General features: G+C 49.3%; 10 protein-coding genes across 10 annotated transcripts; 5 read left to right on the top strand and 5 right to left on the bottom strand.

Annotated features, from left to right (window-relative positions):
- Positions 1-84: 84 nt before the first annotated feature.
- Positions 85-1,792, top strand: DEU56DRAFT_725114 (pali-domain-containing protein; the record flags this gene model as incomplete). Its single annotated transcript, XM_041347846.1, has 3 exons — positions 85-313; positions 370-1,329; positions 1,380-1,792. The coding sequence occupies 3 exons, from the start codon at positions 85-87 to the stop codon at positions 1,790-1,792; spliced, it is 1,602 nt and encodes a 533-aa protein (XP_041214286.1).
- Positions 1,793-1,906: 114 nt separating this feature from the next.
- Positions 1,907-3,771, bottom strand: DEU56DRAFT_370520 (uncharacterized protein). The gene is made up of 11 exons (XM_041345900.1): positions 3,673-3,771; positions 3,276-3,587; positions 3,068-3,221; positions 2,995-3,011; positions 2,737-2,940; positions 2,546-2,679; positions 2,463-2,482; positions 2,386-2,406; positions 2,257-2,335; positions 2,159-2,199; positions 1,907-2,109 (listed from the first exon to the last, which is right to left on the bottom strand). Exons 2-11 carry the CDS (start codon positions 3,504-3,506, stop codon positions 1,991-1,993), a joined length of 1,020 nt encoding a protein of 339 aa, XP_041214285.1. The 5' UTR covers positions 3,507-3,587; positions 3,673-3,771; the 3' UTR covers positions 1,907-1,990.
- DEU56DRAFT_370459 (arginase family-domain-containing protein) lies at positions 3,710-5,679 on the bottom strand. The gene is made up of 9 exons (XM_041345899.1): positions 5,038-5,679; positions 4,832-4,986; positions 4,554-4,782; positions 4,368-4,501; positions 4,300-4,319; positions 4,230-4,250; positions 4,098-4,176; positions 4,000-4,040; positions 3,710-3,947 (listed from the first exon to the last, which is right to left on the bottom strand). The coding sequence occupies exons 1-9, from the start codon at positions 5,422-5,424 to the stop codon at positions 3,829-3,831; spliced, it is 1,185 nt and encodes a 394-aa protein (XP_041214284.1). The 5' UTR covers positions 5,425-5,679; the 3' UTR covers positions 3,710-3,828.
- Positions 5,680-5,753: 74 nt separating this feature from the next.
- On the bottom strand, positions 5,754-6,916 carry DEU56DRAFT_769319 (uncharacterized protein). The gene is made up of 4 exons (XM_041351316.1): positions 6,726-6,916; positions 6,648-6,676; positions 6,524-6,590; positions 5,754-6,473 (listed from the first exon to the last, which is right to left on the bottom strand). Exons 1-4 carry the CDS (start codon positions 6,877-6,879, stop codon positions 5,935-5,937), a joined length of 789 nt encoding a protein of 262 aa, XP_041214283.1. The 5' UTR covers positions 6,880-6,916; the 3' UTR covers positions 5,754-5,934.
- A 663-nt stretch (positions 6,917-7,579) lies between these two features.
- Positions 7,580-8,339, top strand: DEU56DRAFT_751281 (uncharacterized protein; the record flags this gene model as incomplete). The annotated part of the gene is made up of 4 exons (XM_041349564.1): positions 7,580-7,678; positions 7,727-7,903; positions 7,951-8,022; positions 8,085-8,339. The coding sequence occupies 4 exons, from the start codon at positions 7,580-7,582 to the stop codon at positions 8,337-8,339; spliced, it is 603 nt and encodes a 200-aa protein (XP_041214282.1).
- A 4,041-nt stretch (positions 8,340-12,380) lies between these two features.
- DEU56DRAFT_725564 (uncharacterized protein) lies at positions 12,381-12,809 on the top strand (the record flags this gene model as incomplete). The annotated part of the gene is made up of 1 exon (XM_041347876.1): positions 12,381-12,809. One exon carries the CDS (start codon positions 12,381-12,383, stop codon positions 12,807-12,809), a length of 429 nt encoding a protein of 142 aa, XP_041214281.1.
- Positions 12,810-13,233: 424 nt separating this feature from the next.
- DEU56DRAFT_769309 (WD40-repeat-containing domain protein) lies at positions 13,234-16,000 on the bottom strand. The gene is made up of 12 exons (XM_041351315.1): positions 15,740-16,000; positions 15,308-15,687; positions 15,185-15,260; positions 15,103-15,132; positions 14,855-15,056; positions 14,790-14,808; positions 14,550-14,742; positions 14,357-14,492; positions 14,086-14,304; positions 13,868-14,036; positions 13,667-13,813; positions 13,234-13,613 (listed from the first exon to the last, which is right to left on the bottom strand). The coding sequence occupies exons 1-12, from the start codon at positions 15,921-15,923 to the stop codon at positions 13,404-13,406; spliced, it is 1,965 nt and encodes a 654-aa protein (XP_041214280.1). The 5' UTR covers positions 15,924-16,000; the 3' UTR covers positions 13,234-13,403.
- A 345-nt stretch (positions 16,001-16,345) lies between these two features.
- DEU56DRAFT_769305 (WD40 repeat-like protein) lies at positions 16,346-18,714 on the top strand. Its single transcript, XM_041351314.1, has 10 exons — positions 16,346-16,494; positions 16,549-16,917; positions 16,965-17,116; positions 17,167-17,216; positions 17,273-17,507; positions 17,555-17,681; positions 17,732-17,852; positions 17,903-18,121; positions 18,175-18,340; positions 18,392-18,714. The coding sequence occupies exons 1-10, from the start codon at positions 16,425-16,427 to the stop codon at positions 18,548-18,550; spliced, it is 1,668 nt and encodes a 555-aa protein (XP_041214279.1). The 5' UTR covers positions 16,346-16,424; the 3' UTR covers positions 18,551-18,714.
- Positions 18,715-20,202, top strand: DEU56DRAFT_769302 (Bax inhibitor family protein). The gene is made up of 7 exons (XM_041351313.1): positions 18,715-19,002; positions 19,058-19,253; positions 19,306-19,406; positions 19,456-19,583; positions 19,631-19,801; positions 19,851-19,955; positions 20,008-20,202. Exons 1-7 carry the CDS (start codon positions 18,739-18,741, stop codon positions 20,054-20,056), a joined length of 1,014 nt encoding a protein of 337 aa, XP_041214278.1. The 5' UTR covers positions 18,715-18,738; the 3' UTR covers positions 20,057-20,202.
- On the bottom strand, positions 20,192-22,718 carry DEU56DRAFT_725220 (Sec1-like protein; the record flags this gene model as incomplete). The annotated part of the gene is made up of 9 exons (XM_041347853.1): positions 20,192-20,632; positions 20,685-20,999; positions 21,053-21,227; positions 21,277-21,571; positions 21,622-21,789; positions 21,847-22,066; positions 22,121-22,334; positions 22,386-22,636; positions 22,695-22,718. 9 exons carry the CDS (start codon positions 22,716-22,718, stop codon positions 20,192-20,194), a joined length of 2,103 nt encoding a protein of 700 aa, XP_041214277.1.
- Positions 22,719-23,360: the final 642 nt, after the last annotated feature.

The following is a 23,360-nucleotide window of genomic DNA, read 5'->3' as shown; positions in this document are numbered from 1 at the left end:
TTTCTTTGTCTCCACATCTCCTTCAAGTGATTAGCGCCTCACGAATTGCCATTAATATTGCTCTAACGCCCTTCTTGCTTCCTTATGAGCTTCATTCGACCAGCCACTCCTGGCTTTCTGATCAACCTCATAGCCACCATCCTGTTGGCTGTCGTATCATTCTCTGTCCCCCTCATAAAATCTGTATATTTCCTCAAGGCAAGCCTTGCCGTCCAAGGCACCAATGGTTACATCACGTTTGGAACCTTGGGCTATTGCTCGGATATCTCAGGGACTCTTTCATGTTCCAATGCAACAGTGGGGTATGAATTCAGTAAGTCTACTTCCAAAGCCCGTACGGTTCATATTCAACTTCCCTGGCATGTGTAGATGTCAATGCCTTGGTAGGCGATAATACGTCCATCCAAATCCCCACAGTAGTTGTAAAATGGCTCACGTATGCCCTCGTCCTGCATATCGTGGCTTTCGGCCTCGCAGGGGTAGCCACCATCTTTGGTCTACTCGCTCACGTCCGTGAAATGGCCATGACTTGCTTCAGTAGCTGCATATCAGGATTTGCTGCTACTGTTGCCCTCGCTGCTTTTATTTTTGACCTCGCCATCTTTTTCATCGCCAAGTCCAGAATGAACAGTGTTTCAGGTGGATCTGCTTCCATCGGTAACGCTGTGTGGCTTACGCTTGTCGCCTGGATCCTGCTGTTCTTCAGCGGATGCTTCTATGGCGTCGGAAGGTGTTGCATTAAAAGGCGTCCAAAGGGTGCATGGGGCAACAATGACCGTATGGGCGGAAATGCACACGCAGAGCAAATGCGCCTGGACGCTGTCAAAGCGGAAGCAGATCGAAAAGCAAGACAGCATCAAGGCGAAATTGGTTTACCGTCATTCCATGAATACGATCCATCGCAACCATTGAAGGCTAGAGTCTCGGGCGAAGATGTCTTTTTGGACGAGGAGGATGGTGTGCCATATCGAGACAACCAGAGCGTCTCCACCGCTGGCAGAGCCGGCATGGGGTCTCATGGTCGTCTTCCATCACGAAACGGCTACGCTGGAGGAGGTTACGTCCAGGCTCCTCGTGGCACGCGCGCTGTAGACGAATATAACAACTCTTCTCCATATGCGGCGCCGCCACACCGGAAGAGTAGCACCTTAACTCAAACCACGTCATCGAGCATTTATCCACCGTCCTCTACAACTCACTCAATGTCGCCTCTAACTTCGTATGTTCCCTCTGGGGTTGCAGCTACCGCCCCAGTGCACAACGCCGCCGGCGCTTACTATAGTGACCCATACTCCCCACAGGCATATGGTCATGTGGAAGGTGTCTCTTGTGAGTAACAGCTCAGCGGTACTTGTGCATTTCTTATATGATGATTACAGCCCGCACCCCTCCGCAGCAACATGCGGTGTATAACCCTTGGGAACCGCAGCAAACACCATCGTTCAACGCAGATACATACAATGCTACGGGTGTGGTAGCTGCGGCTTCATATGCTGGTGCATATAACCCCCAACCTCATCAGCCCGAGCAGAGCTATGGTGCCAGCACTACTAGCGTTCCACAGCCGTCGGACCCATACTACACTTCAAATTATCAGAGCCCGACCAACGCACCAAGGTCTCCGCCGCCACCCAACACCAGTGCGTATGCGGCACCTTCGAACACGAGCGCTGTGAAGGGTCCGAGAGGGCCGCCGACGCCTGTGGTGATGTCCCCTCCGCAGATGTACAACGACAATCCACCAACGTATGAGGATGGTCCGTCGCGAGCGCCTGTACAATGGAAGAGCTGAATGCGATGTATGGTATCTTGGTGATTTCATTTGCTATAAGTACATGCTACATATTTATTCATCAACGGACCATATCAGGTTTGACTGTAGGACTTCATTTATTTAGATACCCTCTGTATTCTATTACGAAACAGTGGCTTGTCTCGAATGACAACTTAGCATGAGTACTGACAGCAAGTCGCGTCCTCGTCCCGTGTTCTAAAGTTCGTCGGTGAGGGTTCGCTTTCGCTGTACATGTCGCTTAGGAGGTTCGTCGGTAACGAACAGGGTGAGGAAGTCGTCTGCAAGGTTAGCAGCAAGGATTCCAGTGACATCAGCTGAATTGGACTGTGAGCTCCCTCGTCAAAATCGGGGGATGGATCTTACCATTATCGTATGCTGGAGCAACCTCGACAATGTCAGCCCCACTACAAACGAGTCGTCAACTACTTGTATAGGCCCGTGAATGATGAAAAAAATCTTACACAAAGTTCAATCCAGCAAGACCTCGAAGAATTCGCTTGGTTTCTCGACTGGTCCATCCAGCAGGCTCTGGTGTACCAGCTACCTAGACATCAATAACCTCATATCTGTCGCACTGATGTTGCGCTCACTTGCGGGTGCCTGGCCAGGGTCTATCAGAGAGAAGTCAGTACCCAATGGTTATCGATCAACTGGAACATCTGCAGACCAATGGTGTCAATGTCAAAGCTGAGGCAGGAGGCAATGAACGTCAATGTTGTGATCATTAGCGATGCATTGCTTAAGACACACCTCAGGTAAACAGGGGAATCGCCGATGCGTTGTCGGATGTGCTTGATGATCTCATCTGTTCCAAGGTCGTCGATATCATCAGCCATGATAAGCTCAAAGCCAACTTCTTCGTCATGTTCGATCAGCTCAGGGCCCTGTCCATTCAAAGTCCGTCAGCTCGAGCCAACTTAAAACTTAAGGAAATCACTGGCCTCCACTTTGTTCCGGATCCCAGCATGAATACTGGTGTTGGACATAAGTCCCTCCTCGAATGCCAACGTGAAATAGGTCCCATGATTGACCTTGGACTGTTCGCTAATGCGTCCCGAGCTCGGCCAGGTGTCGACGTGTGCATCAAAGTGAATGACAGAGATAGGTCCATAAACCTTATGAAGAGATCGAAGAATCGGAAGCACCTAGGGATCATTCAACATGTGAAACCCGGGGGGTGCAAGGGCATGTTATCTCACGATGGTATGGTCTCCGCCTACCAGCGTATGATCAATTACACGTTCACGAATGAGATTAAGGTCTGGGGCTCACCTAATGTCAGTATACGAGGGTGTTCCACCTCATCACGCGCAAGCTTTGCGGTGCGCGAACTAGCACTTCCATTCACGGGTCGTGCCAAGAGTGTGTTATACGCAGTTTCCATTTGATCAATAGCTAATGCATTGTCATAGGGGCTGACAGGGACCTGTTTAAACCCTCTGTCAATACGTTTAGACACCTATGATATGCCAAAACTTACGTCTCCACAGTCAATCATTGTTGCACGGGTGAACGGGTTCGTCATCCAGTCCAACGCGTAGCCGCGCTCAGGGAACTGACGTCTAGAGCCAGATCTAATTGCAAATGGTCCGAAGCGTGCACCTGGTCTGTAAGAAGTCGCTGTGTCAAATGGCATGCCTAGAACAGCAATGTCAAAGGTTGTCGATGGATCATCCAGACAACGTGTGTAGGGTAGGTGGGAGTAGCTCATAAATCCCGTGAAACCGAGGTCTGCCACTGTGCCATATTTTGCTGTCCATGGCTCCTGCTGCTTGGTTTCGAGGGCATGTTGCTGCGCATAAACAACGGGAAGTAGCGCGAGAGGAAGGTATCTCATTGTCAATGGTGCTTCTTCGACGTTAGCAGCGTCAACTTACGAGGGCAATCAGGATAGATCTCCGCGACTGAGAACAACTTATATTGCATCTCACGTAGTGTTACATACTCCAGAGGTATTTCTGTGTTATCTGCACACCTGATTGGCACGTGGTGATATGGGGAACAGACAAAGATAGCTTGGAAAGTTAGAAGCGTCAAAGTTCGTCTCGAGGCCAAGAACCCGGAAGTGCGTGTGGTGTGGGAGGCGATTGAGACATGAACATCGATAGAAAATCGTGTACAAGGTCGGCCGCCGCCGTGCCTGTGATTTCGGCTGTGAAAGAATTGTCTCAGTCCCGGCCGCGAACAGCTATTGTCAAACAAACCATGATCATAGACAGGGGCGACCTCTACTATGTCGGCGCCACTGTGTCGCAAACAAGGAATTAGAGTTATGGGAGCCAATGATAGCCAGGTTACCCACACGAAATTCAATCCAGCCAGGCCACGGATGATTCGCTTGACCTCCCTGCTCGTCCAGCCTCCTGCCTCGGGAGTTCCAGCTGAATTTCAAAAATTCAAGCTTTGTTTCAGCTATTCTGGTAGTGGGACGTACTAGCAGGTGCAAGACCAGGATCTGTTCAATTTGTTACATGATGGGCAAATCAAGGATGATTATCACATACCAATAACATCAATATCAAGACTATTGTCCCTTCAGCAACATTCTAAGCAATATGTAAAGCGGGCATACCTCAAGTAGACAGGTGTGTCACCAACACGTTCCCTTATGCGCTTGATGATCGCGGGAACCCCGTGATCATCGATGTCATCGCTCGTAATGAAGTGGAATCCAACCGATTCATCATTTTCAATGTCTCCAAGTCCCTGAATTCAGAAGTGTTCAATACATAGGATAAAAAAGAAGAGCCTTATTTACCACTAGTTTGCATCGAATACCAGCATGGATGCTCGAGTTCGAAACCAAGCCTTCTTCGTTAGCTACGTAAAAGAAGGTTCCGTGGGTGATGCGCGACTGCTCAGTCACGGTTCCGGGATATCCATTCCAGGTGTCGAGGTGTGCATCGAAGTGAATGACCGAAACCGGTCCATATACCTTGTTAAGAGCACGAAGAATTGGGAGCACGATTGTGTGATCGCCTCCAAGGCTTCAAACGATATCAGGTATTTGCTTGGAGATGTTTGAATTGGACAAACCTGACGATCCTTGGGCGCTCGCGCCCGTCCTTCGCAAGTTGAGCACCCTTCGCCCAAACGGACTGCTTCGAAGCAATAGGACGATTTAACAAGGTGGAATATGCGACTTCCATTTGGTCCATGGCAAGAACATTGTCGAATGGAATTACAGGAACCTATGTACTTGTCAGTTGCTCATGTCAATTACTTGGCTTGAAAAAGCGCACATCACCACAATCGATTATTTTTGATCCTTGCTCGTACGGGTTATTGCCCCAAGCCAAGCTATATCCGCGAGCTTCCCTCTGTCTTCTGCTGCCTGAACGAATCGCGTAGGGTCCGAAGCGAGCACCAGGGCGATAGGAGGTGCCTGTGTCAAAAGGCATACCGAGAACTGCTATATCGAACTGCGCAGATTCGTCTTCCAGACAGCGGGAATAAGTCATGTGAGAAAATGCCAATGGACCAGAGAAAGGTTGGTCAATCTGGGGACCATATTTTGACAACCACGTCTCAGGCTGTTCGATAGTGTCGTCCAAAGGGACCTGGTGTGCGAACACGGTCTTGACAGAAACCGCGCAGATTGCAAACTGAAGGAGTCTTTTCAAAGTCATGCTAGTAACGTTGGTTATTTGGGGAGACGACCTATGTCCACTCGAGATTTGAGAGACAGGCGAATTCTTATCTGGAAAATGGGACAGACGAAGTCAGTGCCATGTGTCCTGATAAGGGACTTCAAGAAAGCTCCAGGCGCCATATTCTTGACACAGAAGATTAGAGAAAACGAACTATGTGATCAGCTGTTCAAAGAAGGATGTACATGAGGCGAGGACAACGTTTAGAATGAAGATAACTTTGTGCGCAAAGTTAGAAGGACTGGCTAGCCGCTATCTGCATCACGGATCCCCGGGGCCCGTGCGGTATGCACGAACTACCGTGACTGAAAGGAGTGTGCACGCGGGCCCGGCGGAGACTCGAAATCAAAAACTCAAAAATACACGTGATTTACTACGCGACTACTACCCACACCCACCACGACACAGTTCCAAAGCAAACTACAGTACAAAGCATGTAGGCTCAAAAAAAAAGGAAGACAAGCACCACACAAACATCAATTACAGTCACTACAATGGTCTCCGATGAGCGGCTGACGTGCGCAAGGGCAAAATCTGCCATTGGCGGCGTTTTCTAGCATTCTCACCTTCTGCGGGAGCATCCCGCTGACCGATCGTCAAAACTCTGAGTTTTCTGAGAAGCTCGTGAGAGTCATCTGCTTCTCCTTCTACGCCTCGATCCTGTTCTAAAGTTTCGTCTTCGGTGAGGTCTATATCCCCACTGAAAACATCCTCAGGAGTTGCCTTTCGCTGTGCTGTGCCACCAGAGAAATACGAAATGGGGGATATCACAGCGGAGCTTAGGAAAGCCGATGCGTTATCTAACAGTGACTTTGGCTTGGGCATTGGAATTGATGACAGGACGTATGTCTTTCGCATCCACGCAGTTGAAGTTTGCGCGGCTGGCGGAGGGTATGCAGGATCACACTGGAAAGATGCAGTGATCTGCTGAGTTTCTCGAGAGTAGGAGAAACGAGGTAGAGGATGCGAGTATTCGTTTGGATATGGTTGGGAGATGGGTCGGCGATGTCGGAGTACTAAATGGTCCCCTAGATCTACTGTAAGATTCTGCAGCAGATGACCGACATTGATGTCGCACCTTCGATATCGATCGCATGTCCTGATGATCTCGAGCAAAGAGCGCCCGATGTATCGATGAAGAATACCTGGATGGCACGAGTTTCATTCCTTGATCGACATTCACGCATACGTGACAAACTTACCTGATTATTGGCATCTGGATTTCTCAAGGCTGATATCTTTTCAGACTTAACTTGTATGCGCACGGAAGGCAAACTCACTTTCAACTAAAGACTTCTCTTTCTCTGGCCAGAGTAGAATCTCGATGCCATCTTCTACATCATCTCCACCAACGTCCCACAGCCTACCATTCGCAAGATTACGAATCACGAAGTATCCTGGAGGAAATCCATAGAGCTGAGCACTCGCAGCCATGGTGGTGGTCAAAGGCAGTGGGCGGGGCAATCGCACCGTTCTGCCAAGCGCGCCAGGAAAGGAAAGCCCCTGGTTTCACTAGACTCTCAGGCTGCGGTTGCCTGTCGTCCCCCATGTCACACTACTATGCCGCTTCGCAGCTACATTCTCAGCATTAATGTCGTCAATTGTGTCTTGACGAGAAATCCTGCCTCCTTTGACATGAGACATTACATTCGGGACAACTCTTCAAGCTTCCCGTGCAATCTTTGTTTGGGGGTACTAGACAGATTCGCTGCCTACTTTCAAATCATGAGTCGAGGGTGACCTGAATGAACCAAAGACGCATAAATAAAGGCGGGCCGAGTTCTACAATCCTGTTAGTGACTGCATACTTAGTCTGTTGAGGTGAATGAACTTTGTCCTTCCTACATGTCGTGACTCGTAAGCACCGCTGCACCAGTCCTTGCACATAACAACGCCCATGGCCAGGTTTTCAGCCGAATAAATGGTCTTTTGTCCAATCAACACACCTCATGGGTATCCAGGTGTCGATAATATTCCGATACTATTCATGTTCCGATATTAATACTTCGGCCAATCGATGATGGGCGTTTCCAAACGGTGTTCAGCGCCCTCCTGTTCACACCCCGCGTACCGCCTTCCTCCGTACCGCCTTCCTCGTTCCTTTTGCAAAGAGAAACATCTTGAGACTTACTCGATGAATGAAGACAATCCTCCCAGTTGGAAGAAGCGCTGGGGGTGGCTGAAATCAGGTCGTTCAGACGCTCATTTGCCAGAGGAAAGGACAGCCAGTGATGTATGGACTTTCGCTTTCCTAACTATGCCTTGTTTCTAATGATTGCAGTCGTACTCTCTCCTCCCTTCGAAAAATGCATCTCGCAGACGATTCTCGCGAGTGGTTCCCAAGTTCATTGGCAAGGTCACCAACCGTTCTGCTTCAAGTGCTCGACAGTCTCCCAACCCTGAAACCACCGCTGCAAGCTCCTGTGCACCAGTTCTCCTGCACTCTCAGACAAGCCAGGTCTGTGCAAATCTTGGTACTCTCAACATGTGATCTAACTGCCGCAGGTTCTTTCACCACTCACCACTACTACTCCCGAACTTAATTCTGACCAGTCTTCTGATTTACGCATTGCAAAGGTAAGTTCGACTATTGCAGTTCGCAATGTTTTCATCGTTCATCTACTAAGTCCCTTCATCAGGCCGAACAACCTGACCCGAAGCTTGTAAGAACAGCGCTCGCGAATGCCAAAGCAGAATTCGAAGGTGTCAAACATGTCTCAGGAACGGTTGACAATGCTACTTCAGCGTCCGATAACCCACAATCCATTCCAGATACCATCGACGCTTTTCCCGCGATTCTTGGACCTCTGAAGGTGTTCAATTCCGTCGCCAACGGGCTTGCAGATGTACGGGCCTCTATCTCAATTTCTTATGTGGCTGATCTTCGTGCATAGGTTCATCCGTATGCAAAGGCGGCATTGAGTATCTTCACCTGCGCGTCCAAGGTATGCTTGTTTTTTTTCCATACCCATAAACTTCGCAGATTACTAAAATTGTCTGGGCGATAGATGATTCTCGATCAGGCGATCCGGGATTCTGCTGTGTCCCGTCTACTTTCGAAGATCTCGGACGTCTATGCTTTATTAATGGAACGGGGGGGATTGGCTAGGATTTCATCCATGCTAGAGATATATGGAAAGATTGCGCGACAGACACTCGCGTGTGCCGACTTCGTCGTTCATTACTCGGAGATGAAGAGCTTCTGTGAGTCGTTTCAGCCACGGTGACGCTCAAGACTCAGTCTCTCTCTACAGGGAAAAGACTTGGCAAGCACGTCTTCAACGAAACAGAGGCTGCGATCCAAAGCCACGGTGAGGTTCTCGACAACCTCATGCAACAGTTCCAATATCTAATGGCTCTTACCACCATCGAAACTGTCCACCGTATGGGTACGATTGACTTGTATTTCTTTACAAGCCTTCTCTAACTTTCGATACCGATGATTCAGCCGAGGACCTGGACGTTAGCGGCATGGATTATGTGTCTGGTGCTGGACGGAATACCTCCAAGAATTGTCTCCAGGGCACTCGGGAAGATATTCTATCCGAGATCAAGTGCTGGATCCGTAGCACGGGGGAAGACGTGCCACGCATCCTATGGTTGTCCGGCACTGCAGGGAAAGGCAAATCAGCCATCGCACATACCATAGCCAACTGGTCTCATGAGCGTGGGGGAATGCAAGCTTGTTTCTGTTTTGACCGCACAAGGGAGGCGGAGCGTCGCCACGAAAAGATATTCACCACAATCGCACGCGACTTGGTCGATTGCGATATTACTATGCGGGAAGCATTAGCGCATGCGATTCATGATGATAACGAGCTCAAGCACACCGTAGACATCTCAAGACAATGGCAGGAGTTAGTTGTAGGACCGATCGGCGAGGCCTCGAAGGCAATCACTGCACCCGTCTTAATAATAATCGATGCGTTGGACGAGAGTGGCGATCCCAAATCCCGAGCACAGATTCTCCGTCTGCTTGCTGGCGACCCGGACACTGCTTTCCCCCGGATATCGCAACTTCCAGCACACTTCCGCATAATCATCACCTCCCGCCCCCTCGAAGACATTGGGGATGCCCTGCAGACCGCGTCACATGTTTTTCGTATTTCTATGGATGAAATTCCGGTCGACTCCACAGAACACGACATCCAGTCTTATATCTCCAACTTGTTGAAAGGCCCGCATGATGCATTTGACGAAGGGCACTTCAAGATGCTTGCTCAAAAGGCTGATGGCTTGTTTGAATGGGCTCGTCTTGCCTGCGAATATATTCAGGGAAAGAACAGAGTACGGCCAAATCCAATGAACCGTTTCGAAGCCGTAGTTACTGGAACATCTGGAAAAGGAACACGTCTATTGGATGATATGTATAGACGCATCCTGGCTGACAGCATGCCAGAAGATGAGCGAGAGGAAACGATCTCTGCGTTTTGCTCTGTGATGGCGCAAATCCTTGCGTTGTCAGAGCCGCTTCCCATGGCTGCATTAACCGCGATGCGAATGCATTTTCCACGCGTACATGACTGTTACGACGTGCGCCAGGTGATTGGGTCGCTGGGTTCGCTTCTCAACGGGACTACAGATTCTCAAACTCTCATTCGTCCCCTTCACGGGTCCTTCTACGACTTCCTCACAGACATATCACGGAGCCAGGACTTCTTCGTTGACGTGTCATTGGTACAGAATGATCTTGCCTTTGCCTCCCTTCGGGTCTTGGAGGGCGGACTTCGCTTTAACATTTGCTCTTTAGAGAGTTCTTACTTGCTGAACTCTGCTGTCCCCCATTTCGCAGAACGAGTAAAGAAGTCCATTTCGTCGGAGCTATCATACTCATGTCGATTCTGGGGGACTCATGTCAGCGCTACCTCCTTCGAATCATCCCTCGCTATGGAAGTTGAAGCTTTCTTTGACGGAGAACGCCTTCTTTGGTGGTTGGAAGCACTAGCTCTAATGAAAAACCTCAGGGGCTCGGTGATGACCCTGTCGTCTATCGCGAATTGGATAATGGTGCGTAGCTCAAACTCATTCTTAGAGCTACTGGATTCTTACAAGTAGTGGGGTGGCCATAGGGTCATGCCGAGTACACGCATATCGGTGAAGCTGCAAGGGACACGCTGCGCTTCGTTCGAACCTTCGCGGCCACCATTCTGCGCAGCACTCCTCATCTATACTTGTCCGCTCTGCCGTTCGCTCCAACTCAATCGAGAATATTTCGCAAGTTTGCCGCAAAATTTGCTCGTACCCCACGTATTGTTGCTGGCCATGTCGTAAATTGGCCTCAGATGGAAAAGATACTCCACATGAATGACCAGGTTTGGTCGGTTTCGATGTCGCCAGACGGAAAACGCATTGCGTGTGGTTCATACGATGGAACTATCCAGATGTGGGATGCGGAGACTGGCGAGGCATTGTGTGCCCCTCTCCAAGGCCACATGGACTGTGTTGCGTCTGTCGCGTTCTCGCCGGATGGACAACGCCTCGTGTCAGGTTCATTGGACAGGACAGTCCGAGTATGGGATGCGGCGACTAGCAACTTGAAGGCATTGGGTTCACCTCTCCAAGGCCACACTAATGGTGTTGTGTCTGTCGCCGTCTCGCCGGATGGAAATCGCATCGTATCTTGTACTCCTGGGACAATCCGGGTGTGGAATATCAGGACTGGCGAGGCCTTGGGTTCCCCTCTTCCTGCCAAATATACTACATCTGTCGCATTTTCACCGAACGCAAATCATATTGTATCCGGCTCAGATGACACGACTATCCGAGTGTGGGATATGGAGACTGGTAAGGCATTGGGGGTTTTCCGAGGGCACACTGGCGGCGTTCAGTCTGTTGCAATCTCGCCGAACGGGAAACACATCGTGTCCGGTTCAGCCGACAAGACGATCCGGGTGTGGGATATGGAGACTGGCGAGGCATTGGGTGCCCCTCTCCAAGGTCACACTGACTTGGTTTGGTCTGTCACAATCTCATCGGATGGAAAGCGCATCGCGTCCGGTTCAGCTGATCAGACAATCCGAACGTGGGATTTGAAGACTGGAGAGGCATTAGGATCCCCTCTCCAAGGCCACACTAGCTCGATTCGGTCTGTTGCCATCTCGCCAGATGGAACCCGCATAGTCTCCGGTTCATACGACAAGACGATTCGGGTGTGGGATGCTGACACTATTACGGGCAAGGCGTCGGTTGCCCTCCAAAGCCACACTGCCTCCATTAACTCTGTTGTAATATCGCCAGATGGAACATGCATCGTATCCGGTTCACATGATAAGACGGTACAGGTGTGGGATATGGGCACTGGCGGTGCATTGTGTACCCCTCTCGAAGGGCACACTGACTCCGTGAAGTCGGTTGCAATTTCGTCAGATGGAGATCGCATTGTGTCTGGTTCAGCAGACATGAGCATCCGCGTATGGAATGTGGAGACTGGCAAGGCATTGGGTGCTCCTCTGCTAGGTCACACTTGGTCCATTGACTCTGTCGCCATCTCACCAGATGGACATCGCATCGTGTCTGGTTCAGAGGACAGGACAGTTCGGGTGTGGACTATGGGTTCTGGCGGGGCATCAGGTAACACTCTCAAAGAGCACGATGACTGGGTGCGGTCTGTCGCAGTTTCATCAGACGGAAATCACATAGTGTCTGGTTCAGATGACCACACAATTCAGGTGTGGGATATGGGGACTGGCAGGGCCTCGAGCGCCCGTCTCCGAGGCCACACTGACTGTGTCCTCTCTGTAGCCATCTCGCTAGACGGATGTCGCATCGTGTCTAGCTCAGACGACAAGACCATCCGGGTATGGGATATGGGAACTGGCGAGCTCTTGGGCACGGCTCTCCAAGGTCACACTGCGTCTGTTAATTCTGTTGCAATATCATCAGATGGAAATTATATCGTGTCCGGTTCAGATGACAGGACGATCCAGGTGTGGGATATGACAACTGGCGAGGCAGTGGGTACCCCTTTCCGAGGGCACACTGGACCTGTTCGTTCTGTCGCAATCTCGCCTGATGGCAAACATGTCGTGTCTGGATCATCGGACAAGACTATCCGAGTGTGGGATATAGAATCTCTCAACCGGTACCACCCTTCCGCACCTGCAATATGTTTTTCACCTAACCCAATCCACGCTCTTCATTCTGCCTCCTCCTTTCTCCAAGACTCTTCCACCCCAGCCTCTGTCACCGCGAACGAGGATGGATGGGTTGTCGGTCCCGAAGGACGGCTTCTCCTGTGGATCCCGCTTAATTTTCACCCGCTCATGTATTCCCCCGGCAACACACTCGTGATACCCAATCACGCCTCGCAGTTCGATTTGAGTTGTCTCGCGCATGGCACGTCTTGGCACAAGTGTCGGGAATAGGAGATTACCCTGTCTTCGTGATGATATATCCTGTATGTCGCGATTTGCCAATGTGCTTGTTTGATTAATTGACGACGGCGATCAACAGGATTTTTTTATTTTTACAATTCACGTTTGCCTCGGTCAAGTTTTTTCATTCCTGTCTTTTTTGTTGTTTACAAATTTCACTGATACACGATGTTTTCATGATGCCCTGAGTCGTACTACTAGCTGTACATGATGATCTCTACACGTACTACCGCTTCCTATGTTACGTTACGAATCGCATCCTTTTTCTCGTAGTCGTTGGGATAGCGGGCAGTGGCTTAGGCGAGAACCCGCTGGACGAGCCAGTATTGCCATTGATATAATGGACACCTCCCCAATTACAACATGCATGTAGTTCGAAATGACCGACCGAGCTCTTCATGATTCCAACCCATCGAGTGGCGCATGGAGTTCATTGTGCGCAGCAGAAACTGCAGCAATGCAGCATCAAGTATCATACAATCGGTACCGTAAATACTCTACACAACGACTAATTCCAATGTACAACATATAAATATCCAAGTAGAATCATAATATTACAGGCATCACGCCTCTCCTAGGCACCCTCTATTCATTCTCTTCGATATCAAATGCACCGGGGATTCGTAATGTTCGTCTAGTGCGCGTAGCCCTTTCGTCACGCTCTACGTTCTGCTTCTCCATCCAATCCTCCAGACCGTACGACATCTTGGAGAGACCTTTCCATTCGTGACGCGCGACGACGCTCTTCGACAATGAATGGCCCCCATCCCAACCAGCGCTCATCATCATTGGTTCCTGTGACAACTCTTGTCAGCATAATTGATCAAAGGGGGAAAAGATGAGCTGACATTGCCGTTCCAGCTGACATCTCGTACACAGACTGTGCTATTAGTGCTAGTGGGGAGTCTGCACTCCTCTGCGGAGGGATCGAATGACATGGGCGACGTCTTCGAGCGATCGAGAACCTGGACTATGCGTCCGTCGAGTGACCATATCTAGAAGTAACACGTATTAGATACAAGGAAGTCAATAGTAACAAGGACCCTAACGTGTATTTTCCCATCTGCTGAACCGGAGTAAATGTACTGTCCACCTGTCGTCTCAGCCGGACTAAAGTGGCATCGGATAAGTGTGCGTAAGACAGCATGACCTCTGTAGGTCATAACGCTACAGTCATTTGGGTGCGCAGCACGCCTTGGTTTCGGGTAATGACCATTGCTTAGCGAGAAAGTTTAGCTTTATTCTCACTCAAGCTGAGTCAACGCACCGGTAATCGAATCCACGTAACCTATATTCACGGTCAGCAACTTTGTCAAAGTCCTCGCCGCTGCACATCTTCCGCAAATCCCACAACCGTAAGGCCTGATCCTTTCCGTTCGAGATGATATAACGGCCATCACCTTTTGCCGAGACATTGGTAATACCCTCTGTATGGCCCACCAAAACTCCTGACGGTTTCTGTGATGCACCTAATGAACGCCGGTCCCTTTTACTCGTATAAGCGCAAGAGAGGCCGACCAAACCTGCGCACAACTCACCAAACTTTCAAAAACGTATCATCAGAGGCACTGATTAGCACATTTCCCGATGCAGTGTCGGCCCAACAGCAGCTGTTCACATCATCTTCGTGTGCAAGAATCTTGACTGTCCTACGATCAGCCAAGAGGTCATAAACTAAGGTGAAGCGGCTATGAGAAACCAAAGCTCAAAAATAAAATATAGAGACTCTACCAAATATTTGGCCGCTGCCACCAGCCACGACCTCATTTCCATCTGCGGAGAATCTACAGCTCCAGATGCCAAATGAGTCGTCATCCCAGCCCCAGTGTGCACGAGCTCGCTGGCGTTGATTAGGATCCTTAAAGCTGATGGCAGTTTGGGTGACCGATGAGTCGAGTGTGTTTGTCATGTACACCGTGGGTGACTAATCTCTGTATAAGTTGGTGGAATGTGCAGAACTGTTGCACTTACAATTGACGAGTAAATCATTCTATGACAACATGAGCATGATTTGAAGGAAAGATAAAATTACTCGCCTTTCGTTGTCAGGACTCAAATGAGAATCTGTAATTGTCCAACGACCAGTACACCCCTGTATAGTTTTCAATATCCTGAGGGTTGTGTCATGGTCTCGGTCGCTATCATCCCAAACTCCTGTAGCGCTGCGCCGCATGTTCCTTTGTCGCTTGATGTACGGCGAAGGAGGTGAAGTCATGTCATAGATATGAAGGCGAAAATCTGAGGAGCATGAATTGCTGTCCCGCAAGTGCAGTATATCACACACCTTGACAGCAGGTATAGTAAAATGAAGAATCTGTAGAGCGGCATCAGACAATGGATCAGATAAGGGAACGAACATATTTTACCTTTCGAGAATTGTCCACAGTAAACGTTTGCGGCGTAGGACGCAACAGCAGTTCCATTCGTATTCGGAATGATATCCTGTAAGAAGTTCAGGCCGTTGCATGAAATATAAGAAAGTGACATACGCTAGTCATATTCTCTCTAGAAATCGCCCCTCGGAGTCGAGAAGACTGGTCGAGGATCATTCGCGAGATATTCTTTTTGTTTCTCCTGCTCCTGATCTTCGAACTCACAGAACCGAATTCTCCCCCCATGAGGAGCTCGACCCCTAGCTGCTGAGGTTCCTTGTGCGGAGGGTGCCATTGCTGGTTCCAGTCTCCTGTGGGTCCAATTTCGTCGTCGTCGTCGTCGTCATATTCATCATAATCATTAGGAGACTCCACAGAACGTGAGTTCAGCAAACGCTGCAAGTCTTGAATACTGATGGTCCTGAGCTGTCGAGGTTCACTTCCGTTACCGTTACCACCAGTGTCAGTCCGGTGTGCATTTTGTGAGTCAAATAACGCTACAAGTTTGCAACGCATGAGCGGGACATACCCTGCAGCGAGTGAACTCACATAGGAAGATTTGGCGCAACATAGGTGATCCCTGTGGGACTCCGGTGCGCTCCCGCATAGACTCTTGCATGTCCTCTAAATCCAAGACAGTATCATCTTCCTCGTCGACATATGCGTCGGGGCCATCATAATCATCATCGTCTTCTTCGAGCATCTCGAAATCGATTCGGTCGTACTCAGACATGATGCACAAGATCGAACTGGCTGTCACTGAATCTTAGGTGTCAGTGAGAAGAATTGGTGTGGTTATCTTTCTGCCGTATGGACTCAAGCCACGTGAACTCCTCTCTGCGGACCGGTACAGCTCAGATTGCCCGACGGAATGGATTTGCATGACGGGTTACATAGGCCATAAGTACATCCAGGTTTTCAAAACACCTCTTTGCACAATATTATGCAGTGTTGGAGAATACATAGTGTCCACCGCCTCGCTGCGAGTATTCATCGCAACGCAATATTAGACCCAGCAGGGTCTTATATATCATTTACGAGGGCTACAGAAAGAGCAGCTTGAGAAAATCGGTTTACCACACATGAAAGTTCAAGTAAGAGGTTGAATAGAAAGCTAGAAGCAATTCGTTAAGTTTGCCTACGAAAGTGAGAAGTGACGAATTGCAACTCCGCTAATGGCTCGAGAGCTACATAGCTTGGTTGAGCACACACATATATCACTCAGAGAGCAGCTATGCCGGCGCCCCTTCTCATCACAGCGGATCAGGTCAATTGCCTGATACATGCTTATTTTTTGGATTCTGGTGCGGTTCCAATTATTCTTCTGGCTATCTATGTCATCTGACTCGTTGTTCCAGGCTTTCAGCACTCTGCTTTCGCCGTACGAATGGAAGGTCGTCTCGACCAGTCGCCTCACATCAAGAAGCACATTCCACGCGGTGAACTCATCGAACTTCTGAGCAAAGCGCTCCTCTACTCCGAGGTCGAGGCCCATTGGAAGGGCGACGAGTTGTCTACAAATTGTTCAGCTCCGTTTTCACTCCTAGACCCTCACGCATGTTCGCTCCAGCCTCTTTCTACAAACGACGTACGTGAAACTAGTGCCGCTAAGGTGAATGGCGATACTACCGGTAAAAGGAAGGCAACCACCCCCTCTGAAGATGCCCGCGCCGAGAAGAGAGCAAGGAAGGAGCAAGACGAGAAGGACGCGCAAATGAACGTCGACAGTGCGTTCATTCCAGCATTCATTCCACTTTGTCCTCACTTATCACAGGCGCACCCGCCGCAAAGCCAAAACCGAAGGACGTCAAGTCAGACGCATCTCAAGTCGTACCAGAACCTCCCGTTAAGAGGCTTAAACACAAACCTAGTGTTGTCGGAGCACGTCCTGGTGCCGTCCGGTTCTTACAGGCCCACAAGACCGAAGTGCGTATCAATACATCACTCTCAACGCCCTATTTACGATCTTCTCTTAGGTTTTTGTTGTCGCATGGAATCCTTCTACAAAAGGCCAGCTAGTCTCTGGGTGTGCTTCCTCTAACATCAATATTTTGTTCGTGCAATTTACCTCTTACTATCTAGGTCGCGTGATGCTGTTGTGAATTATTGGGCCGTGCCCGATGGACCAAACAATGATCATACAGCCCTCATACAACCAACTCTAACTTTGTCAGACCTAACTTTAACTTCGCAGGCTGATTTGACATCATTGAACTGGAATCATGATGGCTCACTCGTAGCTGTTGGCTCCTATGATTCCATCCTAAGAGTTTACACCGCAAATGGAGAAACGTACTTCTCTAACGGTCACCACCAGGTACGATAGAGCGTCAATCTTTCCTTCTCCTTATGCATGTTCGGTAGGGTCCCGTATTCGCTGCAAAATTTTCACCCTCTGGCCAATGGATCCTGACCGCCAGTCTAGACTGCACCTCATGTGTATGGGATGTCAAGCGTAAGAGAGTATATCAACAGTATCGTAATCACGGAGGTATGTTATTGGGCTACGACAATTGGTATCCTGTTGAACTTGTGGGGAAGACGCATGCTGCTTGGATATCGAGTGGCTGGACGATTGTACTTTCGCAAGTTGCGGCGCAGACAAAGTCATTCATATCTTATCCTTGACAACGGCAATTACCGATCCATTGCATACTCTTGAGTAAGCTTTCTTGTGGATAAATCGCGTTGAAAGTCTTAATGTTCTTCAAGGGGCCATGCAGGGGAAATCAACTCTATCAAGTGCAATCCTTCTCGAACCCGGCTAGCATCGTGTGCGGACGACGGTACCGCGCGTATATGGAACATCGAAAACATACATTCCGAGAAAGCTTTACCAGACCCTGTAGTACTCAATGGTCACCAACAATGTCTCACCTCCATAGAGTGGTGTCCTGTCACTGGACCTGATGATCATGAACTGGTTGCAACGTAAGTTTATGCTCTGATTTCGGTGAATATTTGCTTCATAACAAACATATCAGAGCCTCGTTTGATGCCACCGCCCGACTGTGGGATACTGTCACAGGAGATTGTACCAAGGTCTTCGCGGACCACACCAAACATGTCTACGCCGTTACCTTCAGCCCCGATGGGCGTCACCTCGTCACTGGCGGAGGTGATGGCTCGTTGATTATATACGAAGTCAAGGCGAGTCGTTTACTTCTTCCAAATTGCATCTGCTGAAACCGAGCCATTTAGTCAAAGGAGAAGAAATGGTCGTGGTACACAGGCGAGAAGTCTGGGATATTCGAGATTGACTGGCGAAGTTGGGGGAATTCCAGCTTGATTGCGTTGGCTCTGGAACGTCAGATGGTGGCTATTGTTGATCCTGGCAAGGTGCCTGCGCTTTACACTTGATTCCTACCTGGACTGTATTACATTATCATTATTGCGCTATGTACCGCTTGCTAATCGGTTTGCTTTGCTCTTGATTGGAGCCGCCGTGGTGACGTAGTTCGCACGAAGCCGCCGGCAAGCGTTCCGTTATAATGGCTGCGACGGTGCATAGATTTCTTCAGCGATCCCCTTGTCTCTTTTTCGTTACAATGTTGTATCTTGGTTTGTCGTCGGCTTTACGCTCTTCTCTTCGCCGAAATGTGGCGGAGGCAATCATAAGGCCCCGTCTGCAGCCCCTCTCGACGCGTGCGCAATCAAATAATGTGACCAACATGCGCAGTATGTTGCAAAACCGTCCGACCGTCTTGTCGCCTGCTCTGCTCTCCCGCTTCTCGCGCTCTATTACGACGGATGCACAGACTATGACAACCTCTTCATCCCAAGATGCTTGGAAGCGTTTTGGAATCACAGCGGTAATATGGCCTTAGACCACGACGTTTCTCTCACTGATATACTTCGGCTCATCAGGCTGTTGTTGCGGGTACTGTCATCCTAGCAGAAGGCTTCCTAAACAGAGACACGCGCGATAGATTGAGTCCAGCTGAACAATCCTACTTACATGAAAGTTTTCAGTACACAGGGGCTGGGCTAGCGTTGACTGCACTCGCCGCTCGGAGTTTGTTTAGGTCCGGTGTCGCCTTCAGGATCATGTCCGCGAACCCTTGTGAGCTTGAAGATGAGAGTAGCATGGAACTATTCTGAAGCTCTATTTGCAGGGGTGGTACTCGGTGTCAGTCTTGCGGGTAGCATCGGATCCATGATGGGTGTCTTCTACACGCCGCCGGAGCAGACCTTCCAGAAGCACGCCTTTTGGCTGGTATTTTTGATCAAACTAGCTTCTAGCATCTGAGCTGATTGTGATACAGGCATTCAATGCGTGTCAGGCCGCAACCCTAAGCCCGCTCTTCTTCCTGAGCCCTGCCATTTTATCTCGCGCAGCCCTCTACACGTGCGGCGTGGTTGGCTCTCTTTCTTACGTGGGTGCCACAGCCAAGTATATTTCACACTTGTTTCGAGGAAATGAAATTAACCAGTACCTAGGAATGACAAATTTTTGTATATGGGTGGACCGCTGCTGGCTGGCGTCACAGTCGTTGCTTTGAGTTCACTCGCTCCACTCGCTCTCCCGTTGGGTATGCGCGGCCTCGCTGTTGCAGAGACCCTATCTCTTTATGGAGGTCTTGCCGTCTTTGGTGGGCTTGTGCTCTATGAGTAAGGCTCCAATTCATTTCACAAACGGTCATTAATTTGTTCCCCTCAGCACTCAAAAGATTTTGCAGCATGCACGTATGGCGGAGATGGGTGCCATTCCCAGGGATACCATAAAAGAATCTGTTGCCCTTGAGCTCGACATGATCAACATCTTGTGAGTCATTTCAAATCTTTAGTTTCGACATTTGGCTAAAGCTTTCCCTTAGCATCCGCCTTGTTCAGATCCTGGCTATGCGCCAAAATAACCGAAAGTGACTGACTGATGGGTAACCGGTCCCCGATTGATTGATTTTTATTTTGCTTGGTTTTGATCACCACTCAGCATTTCTTGCATCACGCATAACCTATCTCAGTCCAATGTATTATTAGCTAGGGGGGTACGAATTTGTATCATGCAGTGGATCTCCCCAGATCCTGAAGAATATTGACGAATGCACCTGGGTCAATGATCTCTGTACCGCCATAGGTAACCCGTTTTCCGGTTTTCGCAGCCCATTCCTCCAGGTTCCCATACTCAACATAACCTGCCCCTCCAACAATAAATACCATGCCCTCTGAAAATGCCATTCTCTTCGTTCTACCTGTTCCGGTTGTACCTCCGCCTCCTTGACCGCCTTGACCACCTGTAATACCAAGGCCAGTATGTCGAGAAGCTCGGGGGTCAAGGAAAATATAGTCATCTGTTTCTTGCAGTGATTGGTTCGAAGCTGCAGAAGAGTCCATGATCGCCTCGGTAATTCGGGTAACAGGGAGTAATTTATTTGCTGGTAGGAAGTTCTTGACACCCGAAATAAGATTGTCAAGACCTCCTTCTTTGAGTCGGTCAGTGAGCTAGATTATAAAAGCATTAAATTCTATCTGGAAAGCAAAGGACAATACTGACTCTGTTTCCGAATGCTGTGAAGCCTCTGAAGAGCTGTTCTCCTTGGCCTGCACCGAGTACGGGCGTCGAGGTTCCTCCAACAGCAGTGGCTACTGTCATCCGGGAGATTTCCCTGGTGCGTTTGACATAATCGAATGCTTCAGTATTAGCTCCTACATTCTTTAACTCCTTTTCCAACTCGGCGATGTCTTCCTTTGAGATTGCGTTGTCCGGTGAAGACAAGTAGAAGACAAGAACTAGGCGCAGTTTATCCTCCGGTGTCAAGGTGCCACTTGGACGAGGAGCTCGAAGCATCTCTAGAACTGAAGCAACGGTCTAGATAGCAGTTAACACTAAGGATTATCGAGATGCTTTGATGGTGGCCGCACCTGTTTGTTGATGGCTTCTTCAGTGCTAAACAGTTCATCAAGCGCACGCTTCTTGATCTGCTCTAGCAATGCGGTGGCTATGTTCATATGAGTGTCGAGAACGGCCTTCCGTGCCGTCAGTTCTGGTAGCTGTGTGATCGCGGTCTTTAAGTGTGCAGCATTGGAAGATACGTCACTAATATTTCCGTCAGGAAATATGATACTGAAGCTTTAAGAGCACGTACATTTGCGAAATATCGTTGACATCACTGACGCCCGTAGATCGCGTGATCTCGGCAGCATCTTGCTTGTACTTGTTCAACTCCGTGTCGATCTCTTCAGCAACTTGAGGGAATGGGTTTGGTGCATTCTTTGCCCAGAAGAAGTCCTTCGAATCGAGATCATATGAGCGCTTCTGGGGTTGAGTGACAACTACGCGGTTGAGCTTGATCTCTAGACAATCGGACACCAAAGCTTGGTACGTCCATCCATGCGAGATCATGGATACGAGATCAACATTCCTATCAAGAACCAGCAGCACTTGGAACGGTTTCAGTAGTGTGGCGTGAGCGAGGAAAAGAAGAACATACGCGGTCGTTGCAGATTTGACAAGCCAGATGCATCTTGGGAAAATAATGATGATGTAGCCCCGTGAGTTCGGGAGGCAGAAAGAATCGCATCTCGTATTTTGATATCGAGCTTTTTTGCTATCATTTCCGCAGCATTGCCTTTGGGCGCGCGGATGATTGGAACATGGCCTTACACGTGCGATATTCAAGTCACCCTTCGACGATCCGTAAATATAATGCACTCACCCATCGTGACAACAGCACTGAAGAGACCATTGGATATCCGTTCAATCTCCTCTTCTATCTGTTGTTCGGTGGATGATGGGGAGTTTAGGAGTGTGTAAGATGTCACAGGTTGTGCCTGGGACGGCCCTGCCTGACCAGATAGCGTGGTAGGAGGCAGCGGTGACAACAATGAGAATAGTGAGGGAGAGGGTGCAATGAATGACAGATATTGATCGAGGACCTGGAAACGTGTATCAGCACGCTGAAAGCAGAATGACATGTACAAGATACCCACCTGCTCAACCAAGTCACCTGTTCCCGCGCTTGCAACAGAGGCCGCCAGCTCTTCCAGCAGGGCACGGGGGAGGGGACCTACAAAGTTGAGGTGGAAGGACTCATACAAGCATTTGTCGAGGTCTTCCGCTATCCGTCTTACATTGTCGAGCGTGGGCGCAACGAAGTAAATGGCCGGTACGTCTGGCAGTGGAGGACGTAAAGAGTGTAATTGTCTATGCAGAACTTAGATGCGAGTGATATCACAACGAATTATCGATACCTACACATGGAGCGTGACGCCGACGTCACGAAGGTCTTGTACTCGGAGAACTGTTGCCAACACGTCTTTCGTTTGCTGGTCTAGCACCAAGACTTTCCACACGGGAGGCCCATTGGCAGAGGGAACCTTGAGTCCAGTTGAAGCTTTTCCTGACGGTGTTCCTGGTCGTTGAACGGGATCTGACGGAGCATTCAGGTTAAGCAGTGCGAGCAACGCAGCCGTTTGTGCTTGCTGCAATGTTGTTGGCGCAGTTGCCTGGGCCGCTGACCTGTCAGTATCTGAGGGACAAAAGACGGATTCTTTGAGAACTCACATGCTTCAGAGCAGTACTTGCCATTTCGATGTCCCCTGCTTGATTTCACGCGAAAGACCAGTACTTGGTACTAGCTGCCAACACGATGCCACGTGGGGGATTGTCAGGTGACTTAGAAAAGGTCATGGAATTCGGTACGGTTTTCTTTCCTCTGACGGTCTTGATCACTCAGGCTACCAAGCTTCACAGTTTGCATCGAAGCACGGCTTCAGAGTCACATTCACGTCCCACACCTTATACCCCAGTAAAGAATTTAATTTGGTGTGTAACTACTAACTGATATGAGGATTCGTAGCTCGCAATTGCACCCGGGCTTATATTTTTTGGCTTGAGATAAAATTACTTTGGAACCGTGACCTAGGTCACCCGGTGGCCCACATCAATGGATCTCTCATGCCACATTAAGATTGACATGCTGGCCCAATATTAATGTTAGCCAAACCTCCCAAGCATCCCCGCGGTCGCGCATCACGCACTGGCATCTCACGGCACCGCAATTGCGAGGGGGATCTGATCAAGAGTGCTTAAAGGCCCTGGGTGCAATTTTATCTATATCCACTGTCTTTCTTTGATCCCACTAGTAAGTCTTCCTGCTTTCACTCACCTTCAAAGCAATCTGTGAGATTGAAGTTCTTGTATGAGGTATTCAATGCTGACATCTATCCA

Source organism: Suillus clintonianus, assembly GCF_016758775.1.
Source record: "Suillus clintonianus strain FC179 chromosome Unknown DEU56scaffold_4, whole genome shotgun sequence".
In the NCBI taxonomy this organism is placed as follows: domain Eukaryota; kingdom Fungi; phylum Basidiomycota; class Agaricomycetes; order Boletales; family Suillaceae; genus Suillus; species Suillus clintonianus.
This window is presented reverse-complemented; position numbering and strand designations above follow the sequence as displayed.